Genomic DNA, 25,611 nt, shown 5'->3' with positions numbered 1-25,611 from the left:
ACAGCTTTACCTTCTTTACTACCAGTCCCCAGAGAGCCAAAAAATTAAAATTCAAGAGAGAAAATTTGCTCTCACTAGTTCAATTTCTCAACATGCCATGTATTTTGATGACACTCTTTTTGTGATTTCCCTCTCACAGACTACAAAACATGTCTGGTGCCTCTTTATATGCATTTTGATCAACATCCGAAGTCTCTCCTTTTTTACATATTCTGCACAAAAGATACTTCATAGAAATAGTCGGGAAATTCTGTGAGGGGTGAGCTATTTTGTGTGCAGAATGTCTAAAAAATGAGGGACTTCGGAGGTACCAGACTTGTTTTACACTGCACTGTCCTCTGTGAACAATTAACGGAAAACAGATTATGTGTAGTTTCCGATAGATGTCACCGCCAACAACAACAGTGACATCTGATGGAAAATGAATACTGACGCTTGACCAAATGATTAATTCATAAAACTTATACTATGAGCTCAGCAATTTATTTTCATATCACTTGCTATGGTATTTTATGACAACATTTGAATTTGGGACCGGAATGTTGACCCAGGACTAGTTCGCTGACTAAGAGCTTATTCAGGCAAAAATATGCTTCTTCAGTTAATTAATAGTTTAACCAGCTTTTAATCAGCTTAAAATGTTGGTTGGGTATACATTAATTTTAATCTATGAGCGAAATATGGAACCTTGATACCATGAGGCGATGCTCTAAATGATCTGAAATATTTAAGATCTAGTGGTCCATTCATAAAACTCTATAGCTCAGTGACTAAATTTGAAACCAGGACAAGAATAAAGGCCCTGCAGGCCACGGGATGGTCTTTTAGAAAATCTGGAACATCAGCAAAAGTGGTCATGTTAAGAAACTTATTATAGAGGTTTGCAATATTTTTTTGTTATCACATGAAGTGGTTGGATATAACTATGACCATGGGATAATCCTCTGAAAGATTTTGAACATCCCAAAATGTCGTCAGATCAAATGTTATTGAGTATATGACTAAATTTAAATTTAGAATTGGAATATGGATTTCGTAGGCTACGGGATGGTCCCTCGGAAGATTCGGATGATCCGCAAAACTGGTAATTTAATGAAATTTAATCTGGAACCCCACAATGATTTTCTTTATGTTTGCTGTAGAATCAGTTTAATTTATTGATCACTGCACAGTGGGCCAGAATGCAGATTTAGCTGGAAGGATGTGTTTTGAGTCTACAAAGTTGTTCCTTATAGTTAGGCCCTCATTTTTATGACAATGAATTCTAGGGTGGTTCTTATTATCATTGAGTTGTGGCTGAGCTAATTTCAAGCAACTCTGTAAAAATAACTTTGTTGTATCTCTTAAATTAATCGATTTAGAGCTATTTTCTTGAATTGAGTTAGGTTCTAAGTAACCATAGGCACGTTATTTCGCCTTTTTGGCTATATACGGGTCAACAATGTGTTTGTAAGTTCTGATGATTCCCTTTTATAGCCAAAAGGGCGAAATAACGTACCAATGGTCTAAATAAACAGTTGTTTTGCTCTACTTTTCTTATTTCAAATTCCTCATTTTTCTTTAACATTTGAAAAGGGCACACGTTTAGTATAAAAACTTCAATAACGCTTGATCGGCGAAAGATATCGACAAGCTCTGTTCAGCCAAAATTTGCGCCATCTAAAGATCTAAAAGTAATTTTAAGACATCTTTGCTGAGAAATTTAAAATGGGAAAACTTTATAAAAACAACTGTTTTTAGAGACACCCTAACTCAATTTAGATAAGTTGCTCTACATCGGTCTATTCATGAGATACAAAAAAAATGTTTTTAACAAAGTTGCTTTAAATTAGCACAGCTATAACTTTTCCCAAGAATGTATACATTAATTCCTTCACACATTTTTTTTATTTTAATGATAACAAGAACCACCCTAGAATTCATTGTCATAAAAACAAGGAACAACTTTTGTAGAATACACTTTTTGTCTAAAATTTAAATTTCAGACTCAAAACTTACCCTTCCAGTTAAATCTGCATTCTGGACCACTGTGCACTGTTACGGAACGTCCGAAAGATTTTCCTGTGACCAAGAGTGGAAAATCTAGTTCCAAATCAAAATTAATTCAATTATTATCACTTCAATAAATTTCAAAGCAAATCGCGAAACCCTAGGATCAGTTTTATGAAATTTCCACTCATACGGATGACCCGAATTTTCCGCAGGACCGTTCTGTGACCATCAGTGTTCACATTCAAAGTCATTCCCATCACTACAAGTGGTTTCAGAAGAAATCGAGGTGGTCTTGGAAAAGTTTCAAGAATTGACCACTTTTACCATCTGGAGGACCATCCATATGGTCCAAAGTCTACATTTCGCTCCCAGAGTAAAATTTATCAGTACATATGATTCAAAATAAATTATGGGGTTCTAGAATTAGTTTCATTGGTTGACCACTTTTACGGATGTTCCAGATATTCCGGAATACCATCAGTTGATCCCAGAGTTCACAGTAAATATCCAAAACAGAATTCATTCTAAAATCAACACTTCAACTGATTTTAAAAGTAATCAAGGAAATTTTGGATCAGCGCCTCCAGAGTCCATATTTTGATTCCAGATATACATTTTTTACGTTTCATCACTACATGTGATAGGGTAGAGAACTACTTCGGCATAATCGCCCATTTTGAGCCTATCGAGCAGGAGAAAACTTCAAATAAATCCATGATTTCAGAGTTAACAAGTCAATTATACGTTTGGTATGATACTTTAGTTAATAAGCTACGGAACGAAGTCAATGAGAACGCGTGATATGAAGGTTTGCACTAGAGATGGTCGATCCGCTCCCGAGCTGTTCTATAGACCCGATTCTTTCAAGTGAGCTGATGACCCACGGTTCATTTTTTAGGAACCGTAGCTGATCAGCTCACTGATATCACAAATCTAAACCATTCAATCCATCACACATAGCAGAACTTACGCATTGAACAGTCACCGCGTAAACCAAGACGCGCGCGTAATACACCATGTGCCTACTGATCGACAGCACCAATGGTAAAAGAAAACTTCCAAGTGGCTGTTTGGGAGAGAGAGACATATGCACATGTGCTACACGATGTAAATTTTCTACTGGTATTATCCAATTTATTTTAATGTAGCCTGCTCATATTGCTGATGTTATTCCTCCAGCATATGTTCTCTCACCTCTCCTCCCATCATTCTCTGGGGGAGCGGAAGATCCGCACAAAAGCAAATAACCGAAAAGCGAAATGCAGCTCTCCAGCTTATCAACTCAGCTCCGGATCCGAATCATCTACTGTCGAATAATTCACTGGGAGGTGTTTAGGATGACAACTCTCGGACCCGTCCAGCTCTTCGGATCTTTTTTTTTTCGCTCTCGATTCTTCACGATTCAGCTCCGGGTCCGGATCTGAGCTGATGATCTGGAGCTGAAGCCGAGAATAGTGAGAGAAATTCTGCTGGAGAATTAACATCAGAAATAAAATCTGTATACAGACTGGATTGCATAGCATGAGAAAAGGCGTAACATCGTGTGCCAGGATGTGAATCATATCATCGCGTGTGACATAGGTGTAGCTTTCTAGCATACGCGCGCATTTTGGTTTACGCGATGGTTGACCAGTTGTTGCGTTTTCATTGAAAAGTAGAGCCATATTTTAAGGTACGAATTTATTGGTTTAGACTACTTTTACGATTTTATGCAGTTTTAAGCATAAACTAATACCAATAATTAATTTTCCGATTTTGAATTTTGTCATAATTTCTATAATTTCAATGTGAGCTGAAGAGCTGTTCAAAAGAATCGACTCCCTTTAGTGAGCTGGATGGGTTTGATCCACTCAGCCAGATGAGCTGTTTTGCCCACCTCTAGTTTGCACCCATTATTCCCAAAAAAAAAAACAAAAGAAGCGCTCCGACCGAATCAATTTTTATCTTCATCCGATAGGCCGAAGTGAATTCATTGGCGTTTCAAAACGTTAGGCCGAGGTTAGAATCCGTAGGCCGAGTTTGGCGTCATGAAGCAGTGTTAGACTTTTCACAATATTTCAACGATTGGTTTCTCTTTATCAAATCTTACGGTACATACGGAAAGGCAAATAAATTTGCTAAAAATAAATTTTTGCTTCCATTGGAAAAACAATCCTTTCTTGAAATTGTTCCTCTGATTTTAACTGACTTCTGACTTCCACGATAAATGATGTTGACTTCCGTTGGTAGTTTCATCCAACTTCTTCAGCAAGCTTCATAAAACTGTCATTGGAAGTTTCTATTCAATCGTTTTAAACTACCCCAGATTTCAACATCCTCGGAACCTTTTTCCGACTTCCTTGATTAGTCTTTTTAGCTTCGCATAGAAGTGTCTTCTGATTTCCTGGCCTCCTACGGAAGTATCCCTCGAAAATTTTTTGCGACTTCTTCTGGGAAATTCATCTGACTTACCTCGTAAGTTCTTCAGATTCCTCTGGAAGTTATCCAGTTTATTTATTTGGAAGGCTCAATCGCGTTAGCTTTACGGTGCCGATAATTCATTGTTCACTGTTGGTAACAAAATTCACTTAATTCTATGTCTAGTAGAAGTTGGGTCGAATACTCGCGGCTTACTCGTGGTTAGAAGGGTACATTGTCGAAGGATAGGATCAGGGGAGGAGCTTAGGGGTGGGTTTTCGTTGTCTCATCAGAGCGTTGTCGCCAGTATGAATGGTAGTTCGGTTCTAGATTCGTCTGGAGTTCGACCGGCTATGGTGGAGGACCAGTGGGTGACGATGAGACTCATCCTCTGGAAGTTAATCCAAACTTTATCTTTAGAAGATTCTGTTGGCTTCTCTGCATGCTTGGCATACACAGTTTTGGTCACGAACTGCTCATTTGCTAATAACTTTGCAAACAGTTGACGAAACAGAGTTCTTTTTAAAGCAGTAGATAGAATAGAGTTTAAGCTTGTTATAGATACGTAAAAAAAAAGAAGATTTTAATTCTAGTAATAAACTGTATTTGTTTTTGCGTTGTAAAAATGAAGTGAGAAATGCTCGCTGCACATCTCGGATTTTAAGTGGAAAAATTCATTGGTGTTTATTCAAATGCTAAGATTTACCTACTCTTTGCATATCTATAGTAAACTATGATCCTTATCTATAAATTACTTTAAAGAAAAACAAATTTCAACAACTGAGTGAAAAGTTATTGACAAATGAGCAGTTGGTGTGTACAGCTGTGCATGCCAAGCATGCTTCTCTGGAAAACTTCTTGTATCTGTCATCCAAATATTCTTCTAAATTTGCTTCCCGGGAAAGTAGAGCAAACTCCCGGGAACCGGGAAACGTGATTTTTGGTAAATTGCAAATTGCATTGCATATGTCTGCCTGAATTTCTGGAGAAGTACATTAAGATCACTGAAGTGGCCTCGCGACACCTTATGACTCATAAAGTTAAGCCATCTGTATGTGTATCTCAATGTCTACAAAGTTGACTAATAATTTAAGCTGATTAAAAGCTGAAGAATCCTATTTTAGCCTGAGTTAGCTATTATCCAGCTTCGATAGGTTAGATGCTTTAGCCAGTTAAGACCATTGAAGGTGATTCTTCTTCATCCTTGTCTATTCCGTTAGAACCTTTCACCTTCCATAAACATAAACTTTGTGTTCTTTATGCACTTTCACAGCCGCTAGTTGAGACCTTCCTAAGACTGTACCATTGCCATTGTGAGGCATATGTTCAACGATACTCCATGCCTAGGGAAGTAGAGAAATTGTCCAACTCGAAAAATGTCTAGAACTGACCGGGAATCGAATCCATGGCACCTAGTATGATCATGCATTATAACTGCATGATTACCGGAAGCCCTGAAGCCATGCATAAAGGGATTTCAGTAGAGTCTTTGCATGCGGCGCAATAACGGAGCAAGTGCTGATAATTAAGCCCACACCGTTTTTACTTCTTCAACGCAAGCAAATTCCTCCAATTTCACAAAGCTCATTTTCTCGAAAACCACCGTCAGCGTTCGAATTACAGCCATGAAATTGGCAAAACAATAGCGTGGAAATCAACTAAGCACGAAATAGAAACTGATCACTCTTCTCTCTGATTTTCCGAGACAGTGTAATGGATGGGGGAGCAGAAATTTCAACCCTGCGTGAGAGTTTGTGGCGTCACGTGTAACCGGTGGAATCTCCCTCTACTGGCTCTATCGTTCGCTGTTGGTGCACGTGTTTTTTTAGAGCCGTTCCACGCCATATGACGAATCGATCAGACTCCGGTTTACATGAAAGTTTGCACATATGATTGTTATGATGAGTAATTTACATTTTTTCTAAAATTTGGCCATTTTGAATATTGATTTTTTTCAGAATGGCCTATTCGAGATTTTTTAATGAATCAAGGCCCAAAAACGGTTCTTTCAATCGAAATGACTTCTGAGACAATGCTGTAGGGAACAGTAAAGTGAATTTGTGTCGTAATTTTGAGTAATGAATTCAAAAAAGCAGTGGCGTCGCCCTAACCTCATTCTACCTGTTCAATAAAACTTGAAACGTAAACAAATAAAACAATATTGGTTCCAATCAATACAAATCTGTTAAACTAGAAGATCACGAGCCTTTTGAAATTGATTTGAATGTAAGCAATACCCTAAATCTTGATAGTGCTGGAATTAGGGCGTAACAGCTTTCATAAACAATGACTTCTCTCGATGATTTCTCGGAAGCCATGGCTCTCCCTGGCAAATCAACATCACCATCGAGTAGAGTAAGACTTCTCCTACCCGATGGATTTATTGGTTTGTGTAGGCGTGCCTTGAATTTCGAGAAATCAACGAGAGAAGTCATTATTTACAAAGGCTGTTACGCCCTGATTCCAGCTCTATCTAGAAATAACGTTTTCAAAGTTGTTGAACAGGTAAAAAGTGAGGTTACGCGACACCACTGCAAAAAAGTGTTAAATACTTAAATAACAGTAAGTGTCGTTGTTCACTATTTAAAATCAGAAAAAAGCTAAAGACCATTTATTGAAATATTAAAATGTTTGGACACTTAATTTACAAATATCGTAGCACGGAGTATTTTTCAGAATAAATTTAAAACATAAAGAAAATCAGCAAGCTCTACTCAAAAGAGGGAAATTGTCCCGTCATTGCGAGACTACTACTGGAATATTTTATCGAGAAGTCCTGAACTTTCTCGATATTGTTCAGACTGCAAGAAAAATGACCTCAAATTGACCCATATTTTGTATGAAAAAGTGCCCCGATGAAATATTTCAGAAGTAATCTCAAAATGACGGGAAAAGGCCCCTCTTTCGAATAGAGAAGGTTTCGCGAATGCTGATTTTTGTTTTGTTTTAAAATTATTCGAACAAATACACCGTCCTACGATTTTTGTCAATTTGTAAGTGACCAAAGCTTTCAATATTTCAAAAGACTGCATTTGTCATTAGCTATTTTATGGAAATTTTTCGAAAAATATTTAACCTGCTCATTTATTGGAGGTTGGTTGGAAATGGTATACTAGCATCAACATGAAGCTTTAGTATGATAATTTATTAGCTAGAGAAAGTTCCGAATAGGCTTTTAGTCCCGCTAGGGTACGGGAGTGTGAAAATAGAAAAGAAGTTGAAATTGAGCGAAGGGCCATCAATGCGGCAGTACTAATCAAACGCACACTCCTTTACCTAGCTCATACATTAATGGACGAGGGGACTTGAAGTTTTGCTAACGTCAGATGATGACTTGAGTGTGAAACAATCGATAGAACTGTTTCCGCACAACGAAGGTACGTGAGCAAATCGGCGCTCATCTCATTTGCCAGTGTAGGCGGGGCGAGATACCCCTCACCATCCCTCCTCAACTGGGGAGTTTGGTAAAGGAGATGATCAACCCGATTCGTGCCTTCCTCAAAATTGACCTTTGCTCGTTTTCTACTCTCTATATATAATTTTCACACTTCCGTATTCTAACGAAACTATCAACTCTATACTTTCATCTCCCCATCGGTCGTATAAATTGATCACTTTAAGTCTGATATTTTACGTTAAACAAAAGTTTTTGTTTTAAGATTTTGTCAATTTATTAGTGTCTAAACTTATCATAATTTCAAAAAATTTAATAGTCATAATATTAAAAAAAAAATCTAAAATATTGAGAAAAGGAAATTTTATTGTTTAAATTTTTGACGTAGGACTACGTCTGTGATTTCTAGATGGGGGTACACTATGTGAAAACCGAAAATGGATCATGTAACAAAATTATGAAAGATTTTGAACGTTAATAACTCAGCTGCCCCTGGACCAATTTCAATAATTTTATCACCAATCGATCAGAAATATTTCCACGCATCGATAGCAATTTGACTATTGATTTTCAACAATATACTATTGAAATAGTGGTGAATGTCATTTTTTCTACCGTGTATATTTTTCCTACATAGACATTATTTATCCCTTCAACTTTGTCTCAGATTTAATTTCGTTTGGACGTGAAGTTTTCGTGCTACGATTTATTGAAAAATGTCGAATGCGCCTTATATATTCCAGATTCAAAATGGCCGAATTTTTGCAAAATTTTTTAATGATTGCCCATACCAAACAATTACGCAAAGTTTCACGCAAATCGGAGAAGGTCGAGTCTGAAATTCATGTTTGTTTTCCTATTTGGCCTGGAACGGCTCTGTAATAGAATTATATTCGTGCACACAGCTTAGATTGTAGCCAATCACATAATGCACCTGTTGACTGTAGTAGTCGTCGCTACACGCACTTCAATGCCACTGCTTACGTCGTCGCTCGGTGTCTAGTCTGTAATTGTGCGCTATTGAAGGAATAATTCCAGTTCTATGGCTGGCTGTTGCAGTACGTGTGAGCGTTGTAAGGTGCTAACTAACCGGTTAAGTGTAGACGTCACCTGTACCGGTGCCGCCGCCGCCGCCGCCGCCGCCGCCGCGAAAGGGATGAATAGGTGAGCTCGCATCTTAACACAGATTTCACCTCAGGCAGAGGTAGCACATACAGGAAGTTGAGCTTCAATTGACGCCGGTTAGACGATTTGTAACAAGTTTGCAACGAAGTGGAGAGTGCACTAACGCTTCGGGTGGCAGTTAGATTAGTAGTGCGAATTTTAGCACCTCTTCGGTGGTGGCGACTGGAAGTCTTTCCTGTTTTCGAAAACCAGGAAGTGAATTTTAAATCAACAGAAATGTGCTGTATATGATACCGGTTATGTAAGGAATAAGGTTCATTTAAAACGAAAGTTAGAACATTGTAGAACATTGCTTATCTGGAATCCGATCCGCGAAAACCGGGAAGTAACCGGGAATCAAAAACAACCGGGAAATTACCGGGAATCTGATTGGATCCTTACAATATTTTGTTGAACCCCGAATTCTGTCAATAAGCATGTTAAGTCAGATATCTGGAATATTTCTCTTAAAATCTTTTATATTTCTTCAAGCCCGGATTTTTTTCTTGTCTGGCATTTTGAATATTTAAAAAATAGCCATCTGCCACACATTTTCGAGATTTTTTTTAATTTCTGGGACATTGAATGCACGTTCATAGAGGATTTATCTCACATAACTAACCGGTTCACTTTTCTGAAGATCCTAGCCCCACAATCTCAATTTCTAAGACCACGATCTTGCCATTGGTTCTCAATCGAAGTTTCGGAATCTTAAGAATTTTTGTCAATGCTGGCTCTTGAATTTCTGTGCACGGAATCTGAAAACTCTTTCAATGGTTGAATTTACTAAATTGTTTCTTAAGAACTCATATCTGGATATCTTTGCAAATTTGTTAAGGATTTGCTGATCATTCCAAAAAGTCTTCAGAACTGCTTTTACTTTCAGGATTTGCCTCAACACACACTATGATTATTTCACATTCGTCGAAATCTCAACAGTTGAACAGTTCGGTGATTTTTCACAGTTTTTCTGTAATTGTTTACAGAATATCTGTCAAAAATTACCGAACTATTTACCGAACGTTCAGCTGTTGAGATTTCGGTAAAATTTAACAGAAATCTGTGAAATAATCCTAGTGTGTAGTCTTAAGAGTTTGTTCGGTATTCCATAGAAATTTTCACACAATAAGGCCTGTACTCGAAAAAAATGCACCAGACAAAAGTGTTCGCCAAAAATTTATTTTAAGTCGGATTTTCTTGAAACTTTCAGGGAATGAACTAATACATATGGATTACGTTTCGGCATAATTACTTTATTCAATTTCCTTTCCATCGCTGAAAGCCCGCACCTTTCCCTTAAGACCCCTCATTACATTTTGTGCAATGGTGGAGCCGACCTTTTTGGTCACTTTCATCCATTCTTTCTTCAACTCCAGCTCGTTCTTCGATTTTCGAACTTTGGCCTTCATTATGGCCCAAAATCTTTCCACCGGACGAATCTCTGGTGAATTTGGGGGGTTGGCGGTTTTTGGTACAAAAACAACGTTATTGTCTCTGTACCAATCCAACGTCGATCGCGCGTAATGGCATGATGCCAGGTCCGGCCAAAATAATGTCTCGCCTCCGTGGGACCGCAGAAAGGGCAACAGACGCTTCTGGAGGCACTCGGTGCGGTAAATTTCGCTGTTGATGGTACCCATTGTGATGTACGGTTTACTCAGTTCACCGCATTGGCATATGGCCTGCCAGAGCAAGTATTTTTTGGTGAATTTGTCCTCTTTCTTCTTCCTTATGTCTTCCGGAACATCAAACCGTGATTTGGCAATGTAGAACTCCAGCCCCGGTATCTGCTTTGCGTCTGCCTTGATGTAGGTTTCGTCATCCATAACCGCACACGTCGGTTTCGTTAACCACTCTCGATACAGCTTCCTTGAGCGGGATTTGGCCGCCGTGTTTTGTTGATCACGCCGGTTCGGTGCCTTCCGGACCTTGAATACACGAAGCCCAGCTCGTTTCATGGTTTGCTGAACGAACCAGGCGGACAACTTTGCCTTTCGAGCCGCGGCGCGAATCGAAAGGTTCGGATTCCGCTTGAAATAATCCAACACCTTCCGGGCCTTCACAGGGTCAGCTGTCTTCGATTTTCTTCCACTTCCAGTCCGCCGTTCGGTCGTCTGGGACTCCTTAAACGATTTTACCACCCGAGACACAGTTGTATGGGTGATTCCCAGTTGTCTTCCGATCCATCTCATGGTCGCAGTCGGATTTTCCATGAAGGCGCGCAAAATTCTCCGGCGATTTTCTTCTTGTTTCGATGACATCTCAATAACCACTGAACCAATTGTTATGAAATTTTGCACATGTAAACAATTCACTCCAAACTAGTTATACCCAGATTTTCATCAATTTTTACCCACGGATAAAAAAGTTACACACGGATAAAAATGGTGCATTTTTTTTTCGAGTACAAGCCTTAGTCTCGGAATTCCGGGCAACACTTTTTAGGAATTCCTTCCTGAAAACTCTTGAATATCAATTTTAATTTATATTCGAATTCTTAATCATTCTTGCGAGAATTTGTTCAATAAATCTCCATAATTTCTTCAGAAGTAGTTTGGAATATTCCTCGAAAATCTCTGGATTTGCAATTTAGAAATAGGAAATGTACTGAGTGTGAATGTGTTATTCTCTACCCCTCATCCACACAAATAGAACTGCGTTGGACAAATAGAACTGTGAATAATTTGATCAAATCTAATGGTCCGTAATGGGGCCTTTTATGTTGTGAAGGTCAGTGCTTTAAAAAGGATAACTTTTGAGGAAAGACATGGCGTCTTCAACAAGTTTTAAGAAAAGGATGTACTAATGTCCACAACAGGTACAGCAAAGCATAAAACAGACGCCCTTATTTGCACTATCTATTAAGTGGTAGAAGGAAAAGAAGACTCACCGCAGCCAACTGAAGCTTGAACTGGGATCCTGGAAAATCCGGAATACCCGCGGCAAAAGCTAGAAAGAAAACGATGCCCTATCGTATTTAGTTTTCAAGTTGTTGCAGTTATAAATGCATTTCATGTTATGTATTGGTAAATTAAAGCTTATAAAATGGATGGATGAATTGTTCCAACAGCATTATGCTAAGTCCGCTAAAACGCAAAAGTCACTGCACTTTTCATCTTATCTTTTGACACTAAACCACATCAATCAATTTACGGGTTTTCACGCACTGACCTCTGTTAACAATTAACGGAACTAAGTTTATGCGTAATTTCCGATAGATGTCGCCATGAAGAACAGCAGTGAAATCTGAGGGAAAATTAACGCAGAAGCATGGTAAAATGATTAATTCCGTCGTCTGAGTTCCAATTCCGTGCAACCACATTGAAACGTCATTGGATTCACCTCGGCATACGGATGAAGGCAGCTAAAATGGATTCGCTAGGAGCGCTACTTTTATTTTTGAGAATAAGGGATGTAGGATAAAATTGCCTATTATGAACCATTTCCTTAAGTGAACCATTTATGGATTAATGTAGTTTTATTGTACCAAAATGGATTGAGAACAGGTAAGTTCCATCGAAAAATATCATTTCCAACCCATCTGCATAGAATTCAAGGAACATATTGGTGAACTACTATTTAAATCAAGGTGGAAATTACATTTTAATGTCAAACTCATTGCATATGTTTGCTGCAATCTAGTAAACAATCAAGTTTCATGAACTTGATGCCGTCCGGAATATGATGCAATACCGATTCCAATCCCAAAATAGAAAACAGCTAAGTTCAACACACTACCTCTAATCAACATGGGTCTCTGTGGTAACGGAGTTGCGCGCGCCGGTTCTCGTTTAGCATGGAGCTTGAGTCTATATTTCAGGTTTGCCAATTGCCTGTATATAAAATAGCAAATTCACACTGGTCCAAAACAGGCTCCAGATCAAAGATTAAACTGAACCACTATATCACGTTGCAAAACCACACCTCTAACTGAGCACGAATGACAGAACATATTTGATCAACTGTGCTCGACCAATTAAAGATTGGTTGATCTTTGCCAACTTTGCAATTCATATCTAGAACATTGAATCAATTGTTTCCTTCTTTTCCAGCTCTCCTTTTCGCCAACCACCCCGGGATGGTCCCACTTTCGACTGATTGCGCTCCTGTCGGCCATCCTCACCCTGTCCGGTTTCATGCTAATCGTCTCGATCGGAGTAGGCGTCTTCATCAGCGGAGTCAACACGTTCGCCTTCATGGCGGCTGAGGTAAGGCCTTCTACGATTTTTCTACTAAATGACGTCACTGTAGTTACAATACAGTCCACAACTAGAGGCTAACTAGATTTGCAACCCATCACAACAAGTACGGCGACTCGTTGAATCTCACTGACCGGCATCATTGTGACTTCCTTATTGCCTATCCAGATATTCGATTAGGGCGGACTGGCTTGGTGACTGACTGACTGACTTACTGCGAACCGGTTGACTGGTTCGCCTTTGCACTCTGTGCTGATTATGACGCCGAAGGATGTCTGAACTATTTTTGGTTTGACACATACGGATTATGAAACTTTATCCATGGCCATCCATTCTTTTTTCGAGCCTTGTTTGATTTTGTCCGACAAATCTGATTTTAAATCAAGCAACGTCGTGTCACACTTTTTTCTTGAGTTATGCATAACAAGATATTCCTCAACCCATTTTCCGAACCATTCATTTCCAAGCTGTATCTGCAACTCAACTAGGCCATCGTCGTCGACGTCGTCGCAGCCATTGTTCATCCGATGGCTATCATCACGTGTCCTGTATAATTTGCCCGAGATGCCTACCTTCCAGTACAGTCCTTCAACCGAACAACCTGACCTCCTGACCATGCGAACAAATCTACACGTCCGAGAAATTAATTCCTTTCCTCACCGCGATGACCCTCGTTTCGCCATTACGCCTCTGGTGACCTTTTTTCCATCGCAAATGCTCCTTTACTCGTTTTTATCCATACCCTGCAGAACAACCAGACATGAGAAATTCTTTTCTTCCTTTTCTCCTCTCGAAAAGTTCAAGGTCTGCTCCGGGTCCCTCTCTCCTTGACTGCGGCCCGGCGTGGCAGCCACTCTCAGCTTCCTTCCGTACACACGCGTTGACCTCTTTCCATCGAAGCATGCTCTACGAAGCCTACTAAGAGAACTGGAAGAAATTCCGTCTTTTCTCTGTCAGGCGGAAAACCTTCACGTGTACAAAAATGATAATTACCTTCCTACTTTTAAGTACCTACTGCAATGGGTTTGGCATGGCACCACACTGCGGTCATGGGTTGTAAAATAAATATTGGCGCAGGTCGTTAGCGATAGCACTTGTTCTGATTTTTCCTAGTAGCGTGTAAGTTTTGTAGTTACAAAGTCTGGGATTGTTCGTTGGGAAAAAAACGACACCCCAGTCCCCTGCTCGTCTAGACACAATTTATTCAAATCACGCATCACTATCTGCAGCAACAGCAGCAGCAGCAGCAAGCGGTGACTTTGACCGTCAATGTTTTTGTTTCGGAGGAGCCGTCATTGCCTTCGCCTACTCATTATTGTTGTTGCCGTCGCCAGGGGGGTGGTTTGCGTGTGTGTTGTTTTTTAATGGGTTGCTTGTGGGAGGAACACTACTTACTAAATTGACGAAAAATTGCGTGATTAAAATTAATTTGAGCTGCCGCAGTGCGATGGCTTTATGCTATGAATGCACGTGAGCTTTAAAACAGGCTGCTGCAGTTCGCTTTCAATGTGATTCGTTTGATGATTTATCGTATTGATTAGACTTTGAAATGCCTTGAACTATATATGTTGGATGATTTTTATCAGTTTATGGAAACAATCAGTTTGATTAAAATTTCTATCGAGTACGAATATCAAATCAGCTTCTCCATTCAAACATTACAGGAGTTTCATCAAGAATCAATATTTCAACCGACTCAGCGGAACAGCCTTTTGGTGGTTGTAGCAAATAGTCATAGGTTTGATTCTATGACCATAGAAAAATATTTTTTGACGTAGGACTACGTCTGTGATTTCTATTTGGGGTTACACTTTGTGAAAACCGAAAATGGAACATGTAACAAAATTATGAAAGATTTTGAACATTAATAGCTCAGCTGCCCCTGGACCAATTTCAATAATTTTATCACCAATCGATCAGAAATATTTCTACGCATCAATAACAAAAATTTATTGAAAAAGTGGTAATGTCAAGCATTGTCCAATGTACAAATAAAAAGTGATAATTTTATCACTGCTTTCATGAAATATACGTTCTTCCTAAACCCAGTCGTCATAATCGAATACCACTTGGTTGCACAATATCCTGTTTTAGCCTGAAAAGATATAAAAGAGCGCTGTTGTCTAGCCTCAAGCAGCAATAGCAGCAGTAGGAAGGTGGTGGTAGGTTAAGTAGTCCACTATTCTACCCAACAAGCAACCATGACTGGTTGTGGCAAAGGAGGAAAAGGTCTTGGTAAAGGAGGTGCCAAGCGTTATCACAAGGTTCTTCGTGATAACCGTCATCCGTCGTCTGGCTCGCCGTGCCGGGGTCAAACGTATCTTCTGTCTGATCTACGAAAAAAAAAACACGAGGTGTGCTGAAGGTGTTCCTGGAAAATGTGATCCATGATGCTGTCACCTACTCTGAATACGCCAAGCGTAAGTGCCCATGGATGTCGTCTACGCTTTGAAGCAATAGGCGCACTTTGTACGGTTTCGGAGGTTAAACATCACCAAATTTGGCAACAAAACGGCTCTTTTCAGGGCCAACAAGCTTATTACAGTAGAGAGAGTTGTAATCTAGTAACCAAACTTGGAAGCAGGGGTGCAAGTGATTTTGATCGATTCTCTTCATCAACTTTCTCTTTGAAAAAAATTACTACAAATTTAGTACGCATACATACATACATTTATTTGTACAACATCACATTTAAGATAAGACATAATCAACAATAGTACGCCACAATACTCGGTTTGCGGCTGCCACTCTCCATCCTCGGTCGTGCCCAATGCTCGCTAGATCACGCTCTACCTGGTCCGCCCATCGTGCTCTCTGCGCTCCACGCCTTCTTGTGCCAACCGGATCAGTAGCGAACACCAACTTTGCAGGGTTGTTGTCCGGCATTCTTGCAACATGCCCTGCCCACCGCATCCTTCCGGCTTTGGCCACCTTCTGGTGGTTCATTCTTCGCCGCCACTTACCGCTCTCCTGCACACCGCCGAAGATCGTCCTTAGCACACGTCGCTCGAAAACTCCGAGTGCTTGCAGGTCCTCCTCGAGCATAGTCCATGTCTCGTGTCCATAGAGGACCACCGGTCTTATTAGCGTTCTGTACATGGTACATTTGGTGCGGGGGTGAATCTTTTTTGACCGTAGTTTCTTCTGAAGCCCGTAGTAGGCACGACTTCCACTGATGATGCGCCTTCGTATTTCACGACTCACATTGTTGTCAGCCGTCAGTAAGGATCCAAGGTAAACGAATTCCTACACTACCTCGAAATTATCCCCGTCTATCGTGACATTACTTCCTAGACGAATCCTGTCATGTTCGGTTCCGCCTACTAGCATGTACTTTGTTTTTGACGCACTCACCACCACACGCTATGTCTCATATTTTTCTTCACAAGATGTTAGCATTGATCCTAACAATCAAATCTGTGATGGTTGTGGTTTCAAATCTGTGGTTTTTCATCTTGGTTTTTTTTAGAGAAAAAGTGTTTTGAAGTATACTTAGTCGTTTACAAAGGCGTATACGAACTATTGATGATACAAAACCAGAGTTGGCTATACTCAAGATCAGAAAATCAAAATCAGCAATCTTTCAAGATCAAGATCACCTAAAATCACAGGCACCAATATCACAAGCCATCATCACCACGAAAATCACACGTGATTTTCGACCAATATCAGCCGTGATTTTCGATTCTCAAAATCAACCAAGATCAATATCAACCAAGTTAACGGCGCCGGTGGTGTAGTGGTAAGCGTGATTACCTCTCACCCCAGTAGGCCTGGGTTCAATCCCAGTCGGCGCCGCCGGGATGTTCTGAGGCATAACATCTCTGATCACGCCTTCCTTTGGAAGGGAAGTAAAGCCGTTGGTCTCCGGTTTATGAGTTGATGGGTCGATAGGTATGGTCCAGGTGTGGGAGCTGCCTTCATGGCGTCGGTAGCATTGGTGCTCAGCACGGAAAACAAGATCGACGGAAAAAACAAACCGAAAAAAAAAAAATATCAACCAAGATCAAAATCATCGAAAATCATAGGATTAGAAGATATGTGAAATTCTAGAGTTTGGGCAATTCCGAAATTCAAGTCAACATTCCGGATGAAATTAAAATGGTGTATTTGAACCCAAGACGGCTCCTAAAAATCCAAGATGGCGGAAAAAAAATCCAATATGGCGGCCCCTGGACAAGGAATATGCATATAAAACCATGCAATATGGGTATCTACGGAATGGGCTCGATGAGGGGAAGTGGAAAATTGGCATCCGCCGCCATTTTGAAATTCAAGATGACAGTACAAAATCCAATATGGCGGCCCCCGGGCAGGGAATATTCATCTAAACCCATCTCGATGCGTGAAAGTATAAAAATGACATCCGACGCCATTTTGGAATGCAACATGGCGGAAAAAAATCCAATATGGTGGCCCCGGGACAGGGAATATGCATCTAAACCCATGCAATATGGGTATCTACGGAATGTGCTCGATGAGTGGAAGTGGAAAATTGACATCCACCGAAATTTTGGAATCCAAGATGGCACAGAACAAAATCCAATATGGCGGCCCCGGACAGGGAATATACATCTAAACCCATGCAATATGGGTATCTACGGAAGGGGCTCGATGAGGGGAAGTGTAAAATTGACATCTACCGCCATTTTGTAATTTAAAATGGTGGACCAAAATCCAATATGGTAGCCCCCGGACAAGCAATATGCATCTAAATACATGCAATATGGTTATTAAATTTTCCACATACCATCCTAAAGTTTGCCAAAATTTCTTCACGTTTAAAGAATTTTTTGCAGAGCATCATTGAAATTCATATAATGTTGCTATAGTTCACAGAATTCTCTTGAAGTTCGTAGAACTTACCAGAACGACATTGAACTCCCCAGAAGCTCACAAAACGTCCCTGAAGTCGGCAGAATTTTCCTGAAGTTTATAGAGCTTCTCTGAAGATTGAAGCACATCTTTAAAGTTTTAATAATATTCCTGAAGTTTGTAGAACTTCCCTGAAGTTCAATGAACTTATCTGAAAGTTGTTGAATTTCTCTCCTTTATTGGAGGAAATTATTTAAAGTTTGCAGTACTTTCCTAAAATTCATTACAGTTCCCTATAGTTCGCAGAATTTCCAAGAAGGTCGCTGAACCTTCCTGAAAATTTCCATGGACAAAATATGGGAACTGCAATGATGCTCTAGCAACTCTGTAGTAATTCCAGGTGGGGGCTACCTAAACTTACTGGGCAAGAGTAACTAACCTCATGTGAGTTTCTTTACTGGCGTGCACAGGGTGGGGTAAGGTTTTTATTTCCACATTTACAAAATTATGATATAAAATAACTTGATTTCTTGATAACTTGATTTGAAGGTAAAAAAACTTCATTTCATAATATAAGAGCACTGAAAACCTTTGAGATGGTGCCTTAAAATAGCACCACAAAGGTGCATGAAGGGACAAACTTCAATGAAACTTTTTGGTCAAAACATTGCACCACAGTGGAGTGGTGCATACAAAAAATTTCAGGTGCTATTTTTTTTTTCAAGGTGGTTCATGAAGGGTTAAAAGAAGAGGGTAAATTTAAGGTTGAAAAAATTCACCTTCGAGATGGTAAATCGAAGAAATAGATTTTTATTGAATATTTCTGGTGTAAAAATACCATCAAGGTGGTACATGGAGGAACAAATCAAAATGAATAACTCTGGTGAAAAAAATTGAATAACCCAAAAATTTTGAGGTGCACATTTAACTGAAAATTTCTGGTGGAAAGTATGCATAACTGTTGCGAATGTAAAAGCAAGGTTTACTCATTTTTCCGGTGCATAATTTGCATCGTTCTGATGAATGCAAGCTTCATTGAAAATTTATGGTATGAAGAGGCAAAGTCTGAAAATTGCACCACAAAGGTGCAGGGTGAAACAAATTTCCCTGACAATTTTTGGTACAACGTTGTAGTGAATGGAGGAGCATGCTTTACTGAAAATTTATGATGCAAAATTTTAATCGCTCTGATAAATGAAATGAACAGAAAATGTCTGGTAAAAAACTTGCACTGGTCAGGTAAATGAAGGCACAGGCTTTATTTAAAATTAAGCTATATTGATGGAACATCTGCACCGTTCTGGTTAATTTGCAACCTTCTCTGAATAGAGAAACAAATTTCAATAACAATTTCTGGTGGAAAATCTGCACCATTCTGATGATTGGAGGGAAGCTGCTTTACTGAAAATTTATGATGAAAAATCTGAAAATAAAGGCAAGCTTTACTTGGTGGCAAACCTGCAACATTCTGATGATAGGAGAAGCAATCTATATTGAAAATGTCTGGTGGAAAATGAAAAAAAAAGGAAATGTGCACCAATCAGAAGATTGGAGAAGCAATTTTTATTGAACATTGACAGTGGAAAATTTGCATCGTTCTGGTCATTGAAATTTTCTGGTGTAGAATTACCTGTGGACAAGTTTGTATTGAAAATTTCTGGTGTAAGATTTGCAACAATCTGCTGCATGGAGGGGCAAGCTGAATTGAAAATTCCTGATGTAAAAATTGCACAGTTCTGGTGAATGGAGGGGCAAACTTTATTGAACATTTCTGGTAGAAAAACTACAACATTTTGGTGAATGGACGGACAACTTAAACTTTACTTCCAAGAAGAACCTCAAGGGTATTAAATTCTGAGGACAGAAAAAAAAATCTGAGATTGATTTCATGAAAATTCTGCGAATAATTTCTAGTAAATCCTGCAGATAGGTCCAAGATCATTTCTAAAATAATATCGAGAGAATCAAATTTTAAATTAAATTCCAAAGGGATGTTTAGGAAAATTTCAAGGGAATTCCGAGAATAATTTCAAGCTCATTCTGGAAATAATTTCTGGAGAATACAGAGGAAATTCTTCTGAAACTTTAGGGGAATTTCAGTTCCAAGGTGTTCTGGAGAGAAAAAAAAAAGTCCAGGAATATTCCGAGGAGAACCTCAAGGATATTGAATTTTTAGGACAGTTCCAAAATATTTCTGGGGAGAATTCAAAGAAAATTCTGCGGATAATTTCTAGTGCCTCCTGCAGATAGTTCCAAGATCATTTCTAAAATAATACCGAGAGAATCAAATTGTAAATTAAATTCCAAACGGATGATTAGGAAAATTTCAAGGGAATTCCGAGAATAATTTCAAGCTCATTCTGGAAATAATTTCTGGAGAATACAGAGGAAATTCTTCTGAAACTTTAGGGGAATTTCAGTTCCAAGGTGTTCTGGAGAGAAAAAAAAGTCCAGGAATATTCCGAGAAGAACCTCAAGGATATTGAATTTTTAGGACAGTTCTAAAATATTTCTGGGGAGAATTCAAAGAAAATTCTGCGGATAATTTCTAGTGCCTCCTGCAGATAGTTCCAAGATAAGTTTGAAAAGAATACCGAGAAAACCAAATTTTGAGTGCAATTCCAAAGGTATTTTTTAGCAAAATTTCAAGCGAATTCCGCGGATAATTTCTAGCTCATTCTGGGAAAAATTTCTGAAACTCTAAAGGAATTTCAGTTTCAAGGTGTTCTGAGAGCTCTAAAAATATCCGAGAAGAACGTCAAGGACATTGAATTCTGAGGACAGTTCCAAAGGATTGGTGGGGAGTATTCCAAGAAAATTCTGCGAATAATTTTTAGTGAATCCTGCAGATTGTTTCAAGATAATTCCGAAAAGAATATCGAGAAAATTAATTTCTGAGTGAAATTTCGAAGGGATTTTGAGGAAAATTTCAAGGGAGTACCGATAAGTTCCAGCTCATTCCGGGAATAATTTCTGGATAATCCTGAGGAAGTTCTTCTGAAACACTAAAGGAATTTCAGTTCCAAGGTGTTCTGAGTAAAAGTCAAGAAGAGTTCTAAAAATAACACCAGAGGATTTCTGAGAAGAATTTTAAAAGAGCTCATAGAGTTCTAAAAATTTCGAAAGGAACCTCAAGGAATTCTGAGAATGGACTTTTTCGCAACTCCGGAGTGATTTGAGATTTGGGCGTAGTTGTGTTTGTAAACAAACAGATCAATCGCCGATTTCTCGTGAATTACGCCCAAATCTCAAATCACTCCGGAACTGTACAAAGTTTAAAGACAGCTTTTGGATTCCCTAATTGAAAAGTGGGTATTAGTTTGCCATTGAACCTTGGTCTATTATTGTCTTACTAAGAATTCGTCTAAGTATCATTTCGATTAAAGCCCTGCTATTGCAACCATTTGACGAACCGATCATCATCGAAATCGTTGATGAGATTAAAATGCCAATTCCATTGGCTGTCTGAAAACAGTTTGCGTTGCAGAAGATGAACCACCACCGGAGCAAAAAATAAATAAAATTAGCTAAATTGAACACTAGCGAAACAGTGGTGGTTAGACAGCAGCATCCACCACGCACTTTGGAGTACTCCCCATCCCCAGATTAAATGCACCATAGAAGAAAAAAATTGCCCCTCCTTAAAAAGATTCCTGTGCACGCTAGTAGAGTTTCATTCCTGTATTATCGGCATTATCGGTTAAACGATTTGAAAAAAATATCGTCATGGTTGCCAGAATTTATTTTCGATCTCGCCGTCGAGTCAAACATATTTTTTTATTTTTAAAAATCCAAGCAAATTTTCCGCCCCTCAGGATGATTTAGTGGTAAATGCCACCTTCGCCAGCTGCTGAGGACAAGACACAAAACATTCGGGTACCTACTATCTCCTTTATTTAACTCCGGTAAAAATCTTTCAACAAGCCGCTTTTCGCAGCACGACAAGCGAGCTATCTATTTTCTTCATCATAAGATTTTTTAATTTTTCCAGATTTTCTACACGATATATATAAAAAAAAAAAAAAAACAATCGAAATAGGATGAAAATCAACGCCTACTATGATTACGTGGCTGTCTCGGACTGTCCTGCTCGCTTCTTTCTCTTTTTTTTTGAGGGAAGAGAAATGAAACAAGATATTGTGCTACGAACAAATATTAATTGATTTATCACAAAGTCGACAAAATCAATATGGATCTTACTTGGGAGTCAAAAAAAAACTTCTTTAAAGCCATTTGGATTAATGCAATCAACTTTTGAACCTTATTTGCCTGCATTTGTATGCTGTTGTATGGTCAATAGTCCATATACGCCTTCATAATCAGCTTTGTAAACTTCAAAACACTTGTTCTCAAAAAACCCAAGATGAAATATTTTAAAACCATCACAGATTTTATTGTTAGAATCAATACTAACATCCTGTGAAGAAAATACTGAGGTACATGAATGTTGCAAAAAAAGTGCCTTCAGACATAGCGTGCACCAGTATTGACCGATATATTCATTTGGAGTAAACAAACCTCCAACAAAGCAATCGATTAGAAAAAAAGCTTTAGCGATCAACAGTGTTGCCGTTTTATATAATATTGTTCGTGTCATACGTATCAGCATGTGCCATAACGTGCCAAACAGAGTGTCATACTGAGTTTCGGCACAGTATCCAGAGTTGATTCCTCCTTGGTGTGTGCGAATTTTAACACTGAAATCTGATGTCTGTGTTAGGAAATTTTAACTTTTTTTCTTGAATGTTGTAATAATATTGCTTCAAAATCTCGACATTTCATGACGATTTGAGCTAACAGTCATTGTCAAGGCAAACCATGTGAGTTGTCAGTGACAAACATGTGCAGATTTTTTTTATTAGCTTAATTTGTAATGAAATTAAATGACTTGAGCAAAACAATTACATGGAACCGTTAAAGTGAACAAGCGTCTTTGTTCTGAACTGCTTGGATAACAATAATGTGACACAGTATTCACAACTTTACACTTTTGGTAACCAGGTGAACCTTTGTCATTGACGAAAAAATGAATGAGATTTTGACGAAGGTTTTTTTTTGAGGAGTGAGTGAGCAGTGACTCTGTGATTTTTTTGTCAATATCACGCGAAAGTCAATGACAATGACAAATCTCACCACTGGTAAAAACTACTCCGTTACTGATCATAGATGGCTGTTGAATTTTTTGTTGACATGCCAGTCTGACGGGTGTTGTTAGATATAGAGCGATTTCCCCATTTTACCTTTTTTGTGCAATACTTTTCATTCATGGTAAAGGTTAAGAAAAGTAGTCTACATATAGGACATACCAGTAAAAAGAGAGTTGATGTTCAAAAAAAAATCAAGAAAGGGCAATAAGACCTTTTTTCAGATTGCTTATTTGGTTGGCTCAATGTACAACGAGATGACTTTAAACTTTCTACAAAAAATCGTGAAAATTAAATAGTTCAATCAATCTGTTATAATCTACATTAACCCATACTCTGCCCATGACTCACACGGCACTGCCATAGTACTAACAACTTCCGCCATTGCGACGCAAACTGGCATCATTGCATAACGAGCCTCCCTTGATTGGCTTGAGAGCAATTATCAACTTTGATGAAGTCACACGTTTTTCTAAACATCTAAAGTATCACCTTAGAGGCACCTCAATGAAAACATCTCACCCCGGCCATATCTCACTGCGGCCCAATTGCATAACGACACCGCCTCCGTCCGGATCTTTGCGCCAACAAATGGCTCTCATGTCGCTATAGCTGTTGACCTCCCGCTGTTGAACGAGTCTGTTCATCAATACTGCCCTCGGCAAGTTCATTTATACGGGAGGTGGCCGGGTGCAGCGGCCGTGCGTTCAAGTGATGCAACGACCAACGGAGCAGTCACAAGGGAAGCGGGAAGTGTTTGTTTCCTTATTTTGCAAGCTGAATTTTCTAAAAACGTCGACGGGCAGGAAAGGCATCAAACTTCACGTAATCTGCTATTTTTCGCACACGAAAAGGTCTGGGTCAATGTCAAACACTTAATTTTGATGTTATTTCGGGCCGGACCTCTAATGAATAATTTTTCATGTGCGTGTGTTTTTTTTCAATTTCGAAAAATATTGTTATGTTATGTCACCGATCACTAATTCGACTCGCGGTTGGATTTTTTAGGTCACGCTTTAACCTAACTTCCGGTGCATCGAGTCACTAAATTGATACCCTCCTCAAAGCCAGAATATCGTTTTAATATGATAATTACCAGCATTCCAACCGGCTGTCCAATTAGGTGGTTCTAATTTTAGATCCCTGTTGAAGGTTCACCTTGCGATATGATTCAATTATTCCTTATACAATGGTGCAGGCGATACCAATCGTCGCAAATTGGAGAACCAAAGCGCCGGCTGCCAAAAATGCAAATCAACCGGCGCAAATGGCCTTTCCCTTTTTCCAACTGTTTGTAAGTACCTACATATGTCGTACGACACCTCGCGGAACCCCGAATGAGTTAAAGCCCTACAGTAAAAGTATGGACGACTGAAACCAGACAACTGGAAAAAGTTGATCCAATCGAACAACGCACTGCATTTGGACAGTTAAATTGGAACAGCATTTGGCATTTGGCCCATACGTTTACTGTAGGGCTTTACAATGAGTAAGACCGATTACTATCGAATAGTCACTGCATTATTCAGAATTATAAGTTTCTATGACAATAACACGTCTGACTTGCTGCGTCACAACGCACTTGCCAACTTGGGGATAGGTTCGGTAATGTCAGCCAGTCAACCAGGTGCTAAAAACCCACGCCCAACCTAACCTGTTAAACATCAATGAATAATTCAGCCCAGTTGTTACTTTGTGGAATTTTTTTTCAATTAATTTCTCTCCTGTTTCGTTTCAGTGTGTTCTGCTGTCGATACGCACCCTGCACGTTTTGATCCGGTACGCCATGTTCCTGTACGATATGCGCCAGGGAGGAATTACCCATGAATGTGAGTATTTGAATCGGAAAAAAATGTTCGTTTTATATTCAGTAGCAACCTAGGGGCATCGCACTCTAAGCCTTAGTTGATATGTTTATTAAATATCTCGTAAGCATTCTAAAGTATTTTTAGGTATTTTAAATCTTAGCTTCATTTTCATCATAGTAACCTAAGTTGTTGCTCCATCAGTTCGATGATTTTCGATTTGTTAAAATCAAAAATAAACTTATTTCAAATGAAGTATGGATTCATTGTAATGCTGCATGGGAAATGGTACCTATAACAAAATATCTATGTTTTAGTGATCCAGAATGCAAAAAATAAATGTACCAAGGATGCATTTTTCTGATCCGTTTTCCTCTAGATCAGAATCCTCGAAAATGTTTGTAGAAATAACAAAAGAGCTTTAAAAATGTATTGTTCCCCACACAATATGGGAGTGTTACATAGTAGAGATTTTTATATTAAATGTAATATAAAATAAAAGCACTACACACTGAATCTATTTTATTTTCTTTATTTTCATCAACCATGGAATCTACAGTTTACCATAAATCAAAAACAACAATATGGTTTTTTAAATGGTCATTGCGAAAATGGAGCATCCTTCTGCTTTAACTCAATGGTTCCAACTTGATGGGTTTCTTCAGGCCTAAATAATTGCTTTTTGAGCTATAAACTTAAAC

At 38.9% G+C, this 25,611-nt stretch overlaps 1 protein-coding gene across 2 annotated transcripts in view; it reads left to right on the top strand.

The window, feature by feature from the left end:
• LOC135710547 (E3 ubiquitin-protein ligase AMFR-like) overlaps positions 1-25,611 on the top strand; it is a 147,278-nt gene that overhangs the window by 100,179 nt on the left and 21,488 nt on the right. For both annotated transcript variants that reach the window (XM_065233150.1, XM_065233149.1), the window contains exons 6-7: positions 13,000-13,155; positions 24,844-24,934. In XM_065233150.1, the coding sequence (XP_065089222.1) occupies positions 13,000-13,155; positions 24,844-24,934 (247 nt within the window). The remainder of the gene's footprint in view (positions 1-12,999; positions 13,156-24,843; positions 24,935-25,611) is intronic.

Source organism: Ochlerotatus camptorhynchus, unplaced genomic scaffold (genome assembly GCF_037179485.1).
Source record: "Ochlerotatus camptorhynchus isolate MF236.1 unplaced genomic scaffold, CSIRO-AGI_Acam_v1.1 ptg000391l, whole genome shotgun sequence".
NCBI classification, from domain to species: Eukaryota; Metazoa; Arthropoda; class Insecta; order Diptera; family Culicidae; genus Ochlerotatus; species Ochlerotatus camptorhynchus.
This window is presented reverse-complemented; position numbering and strand designations above follow the sequence as displayed.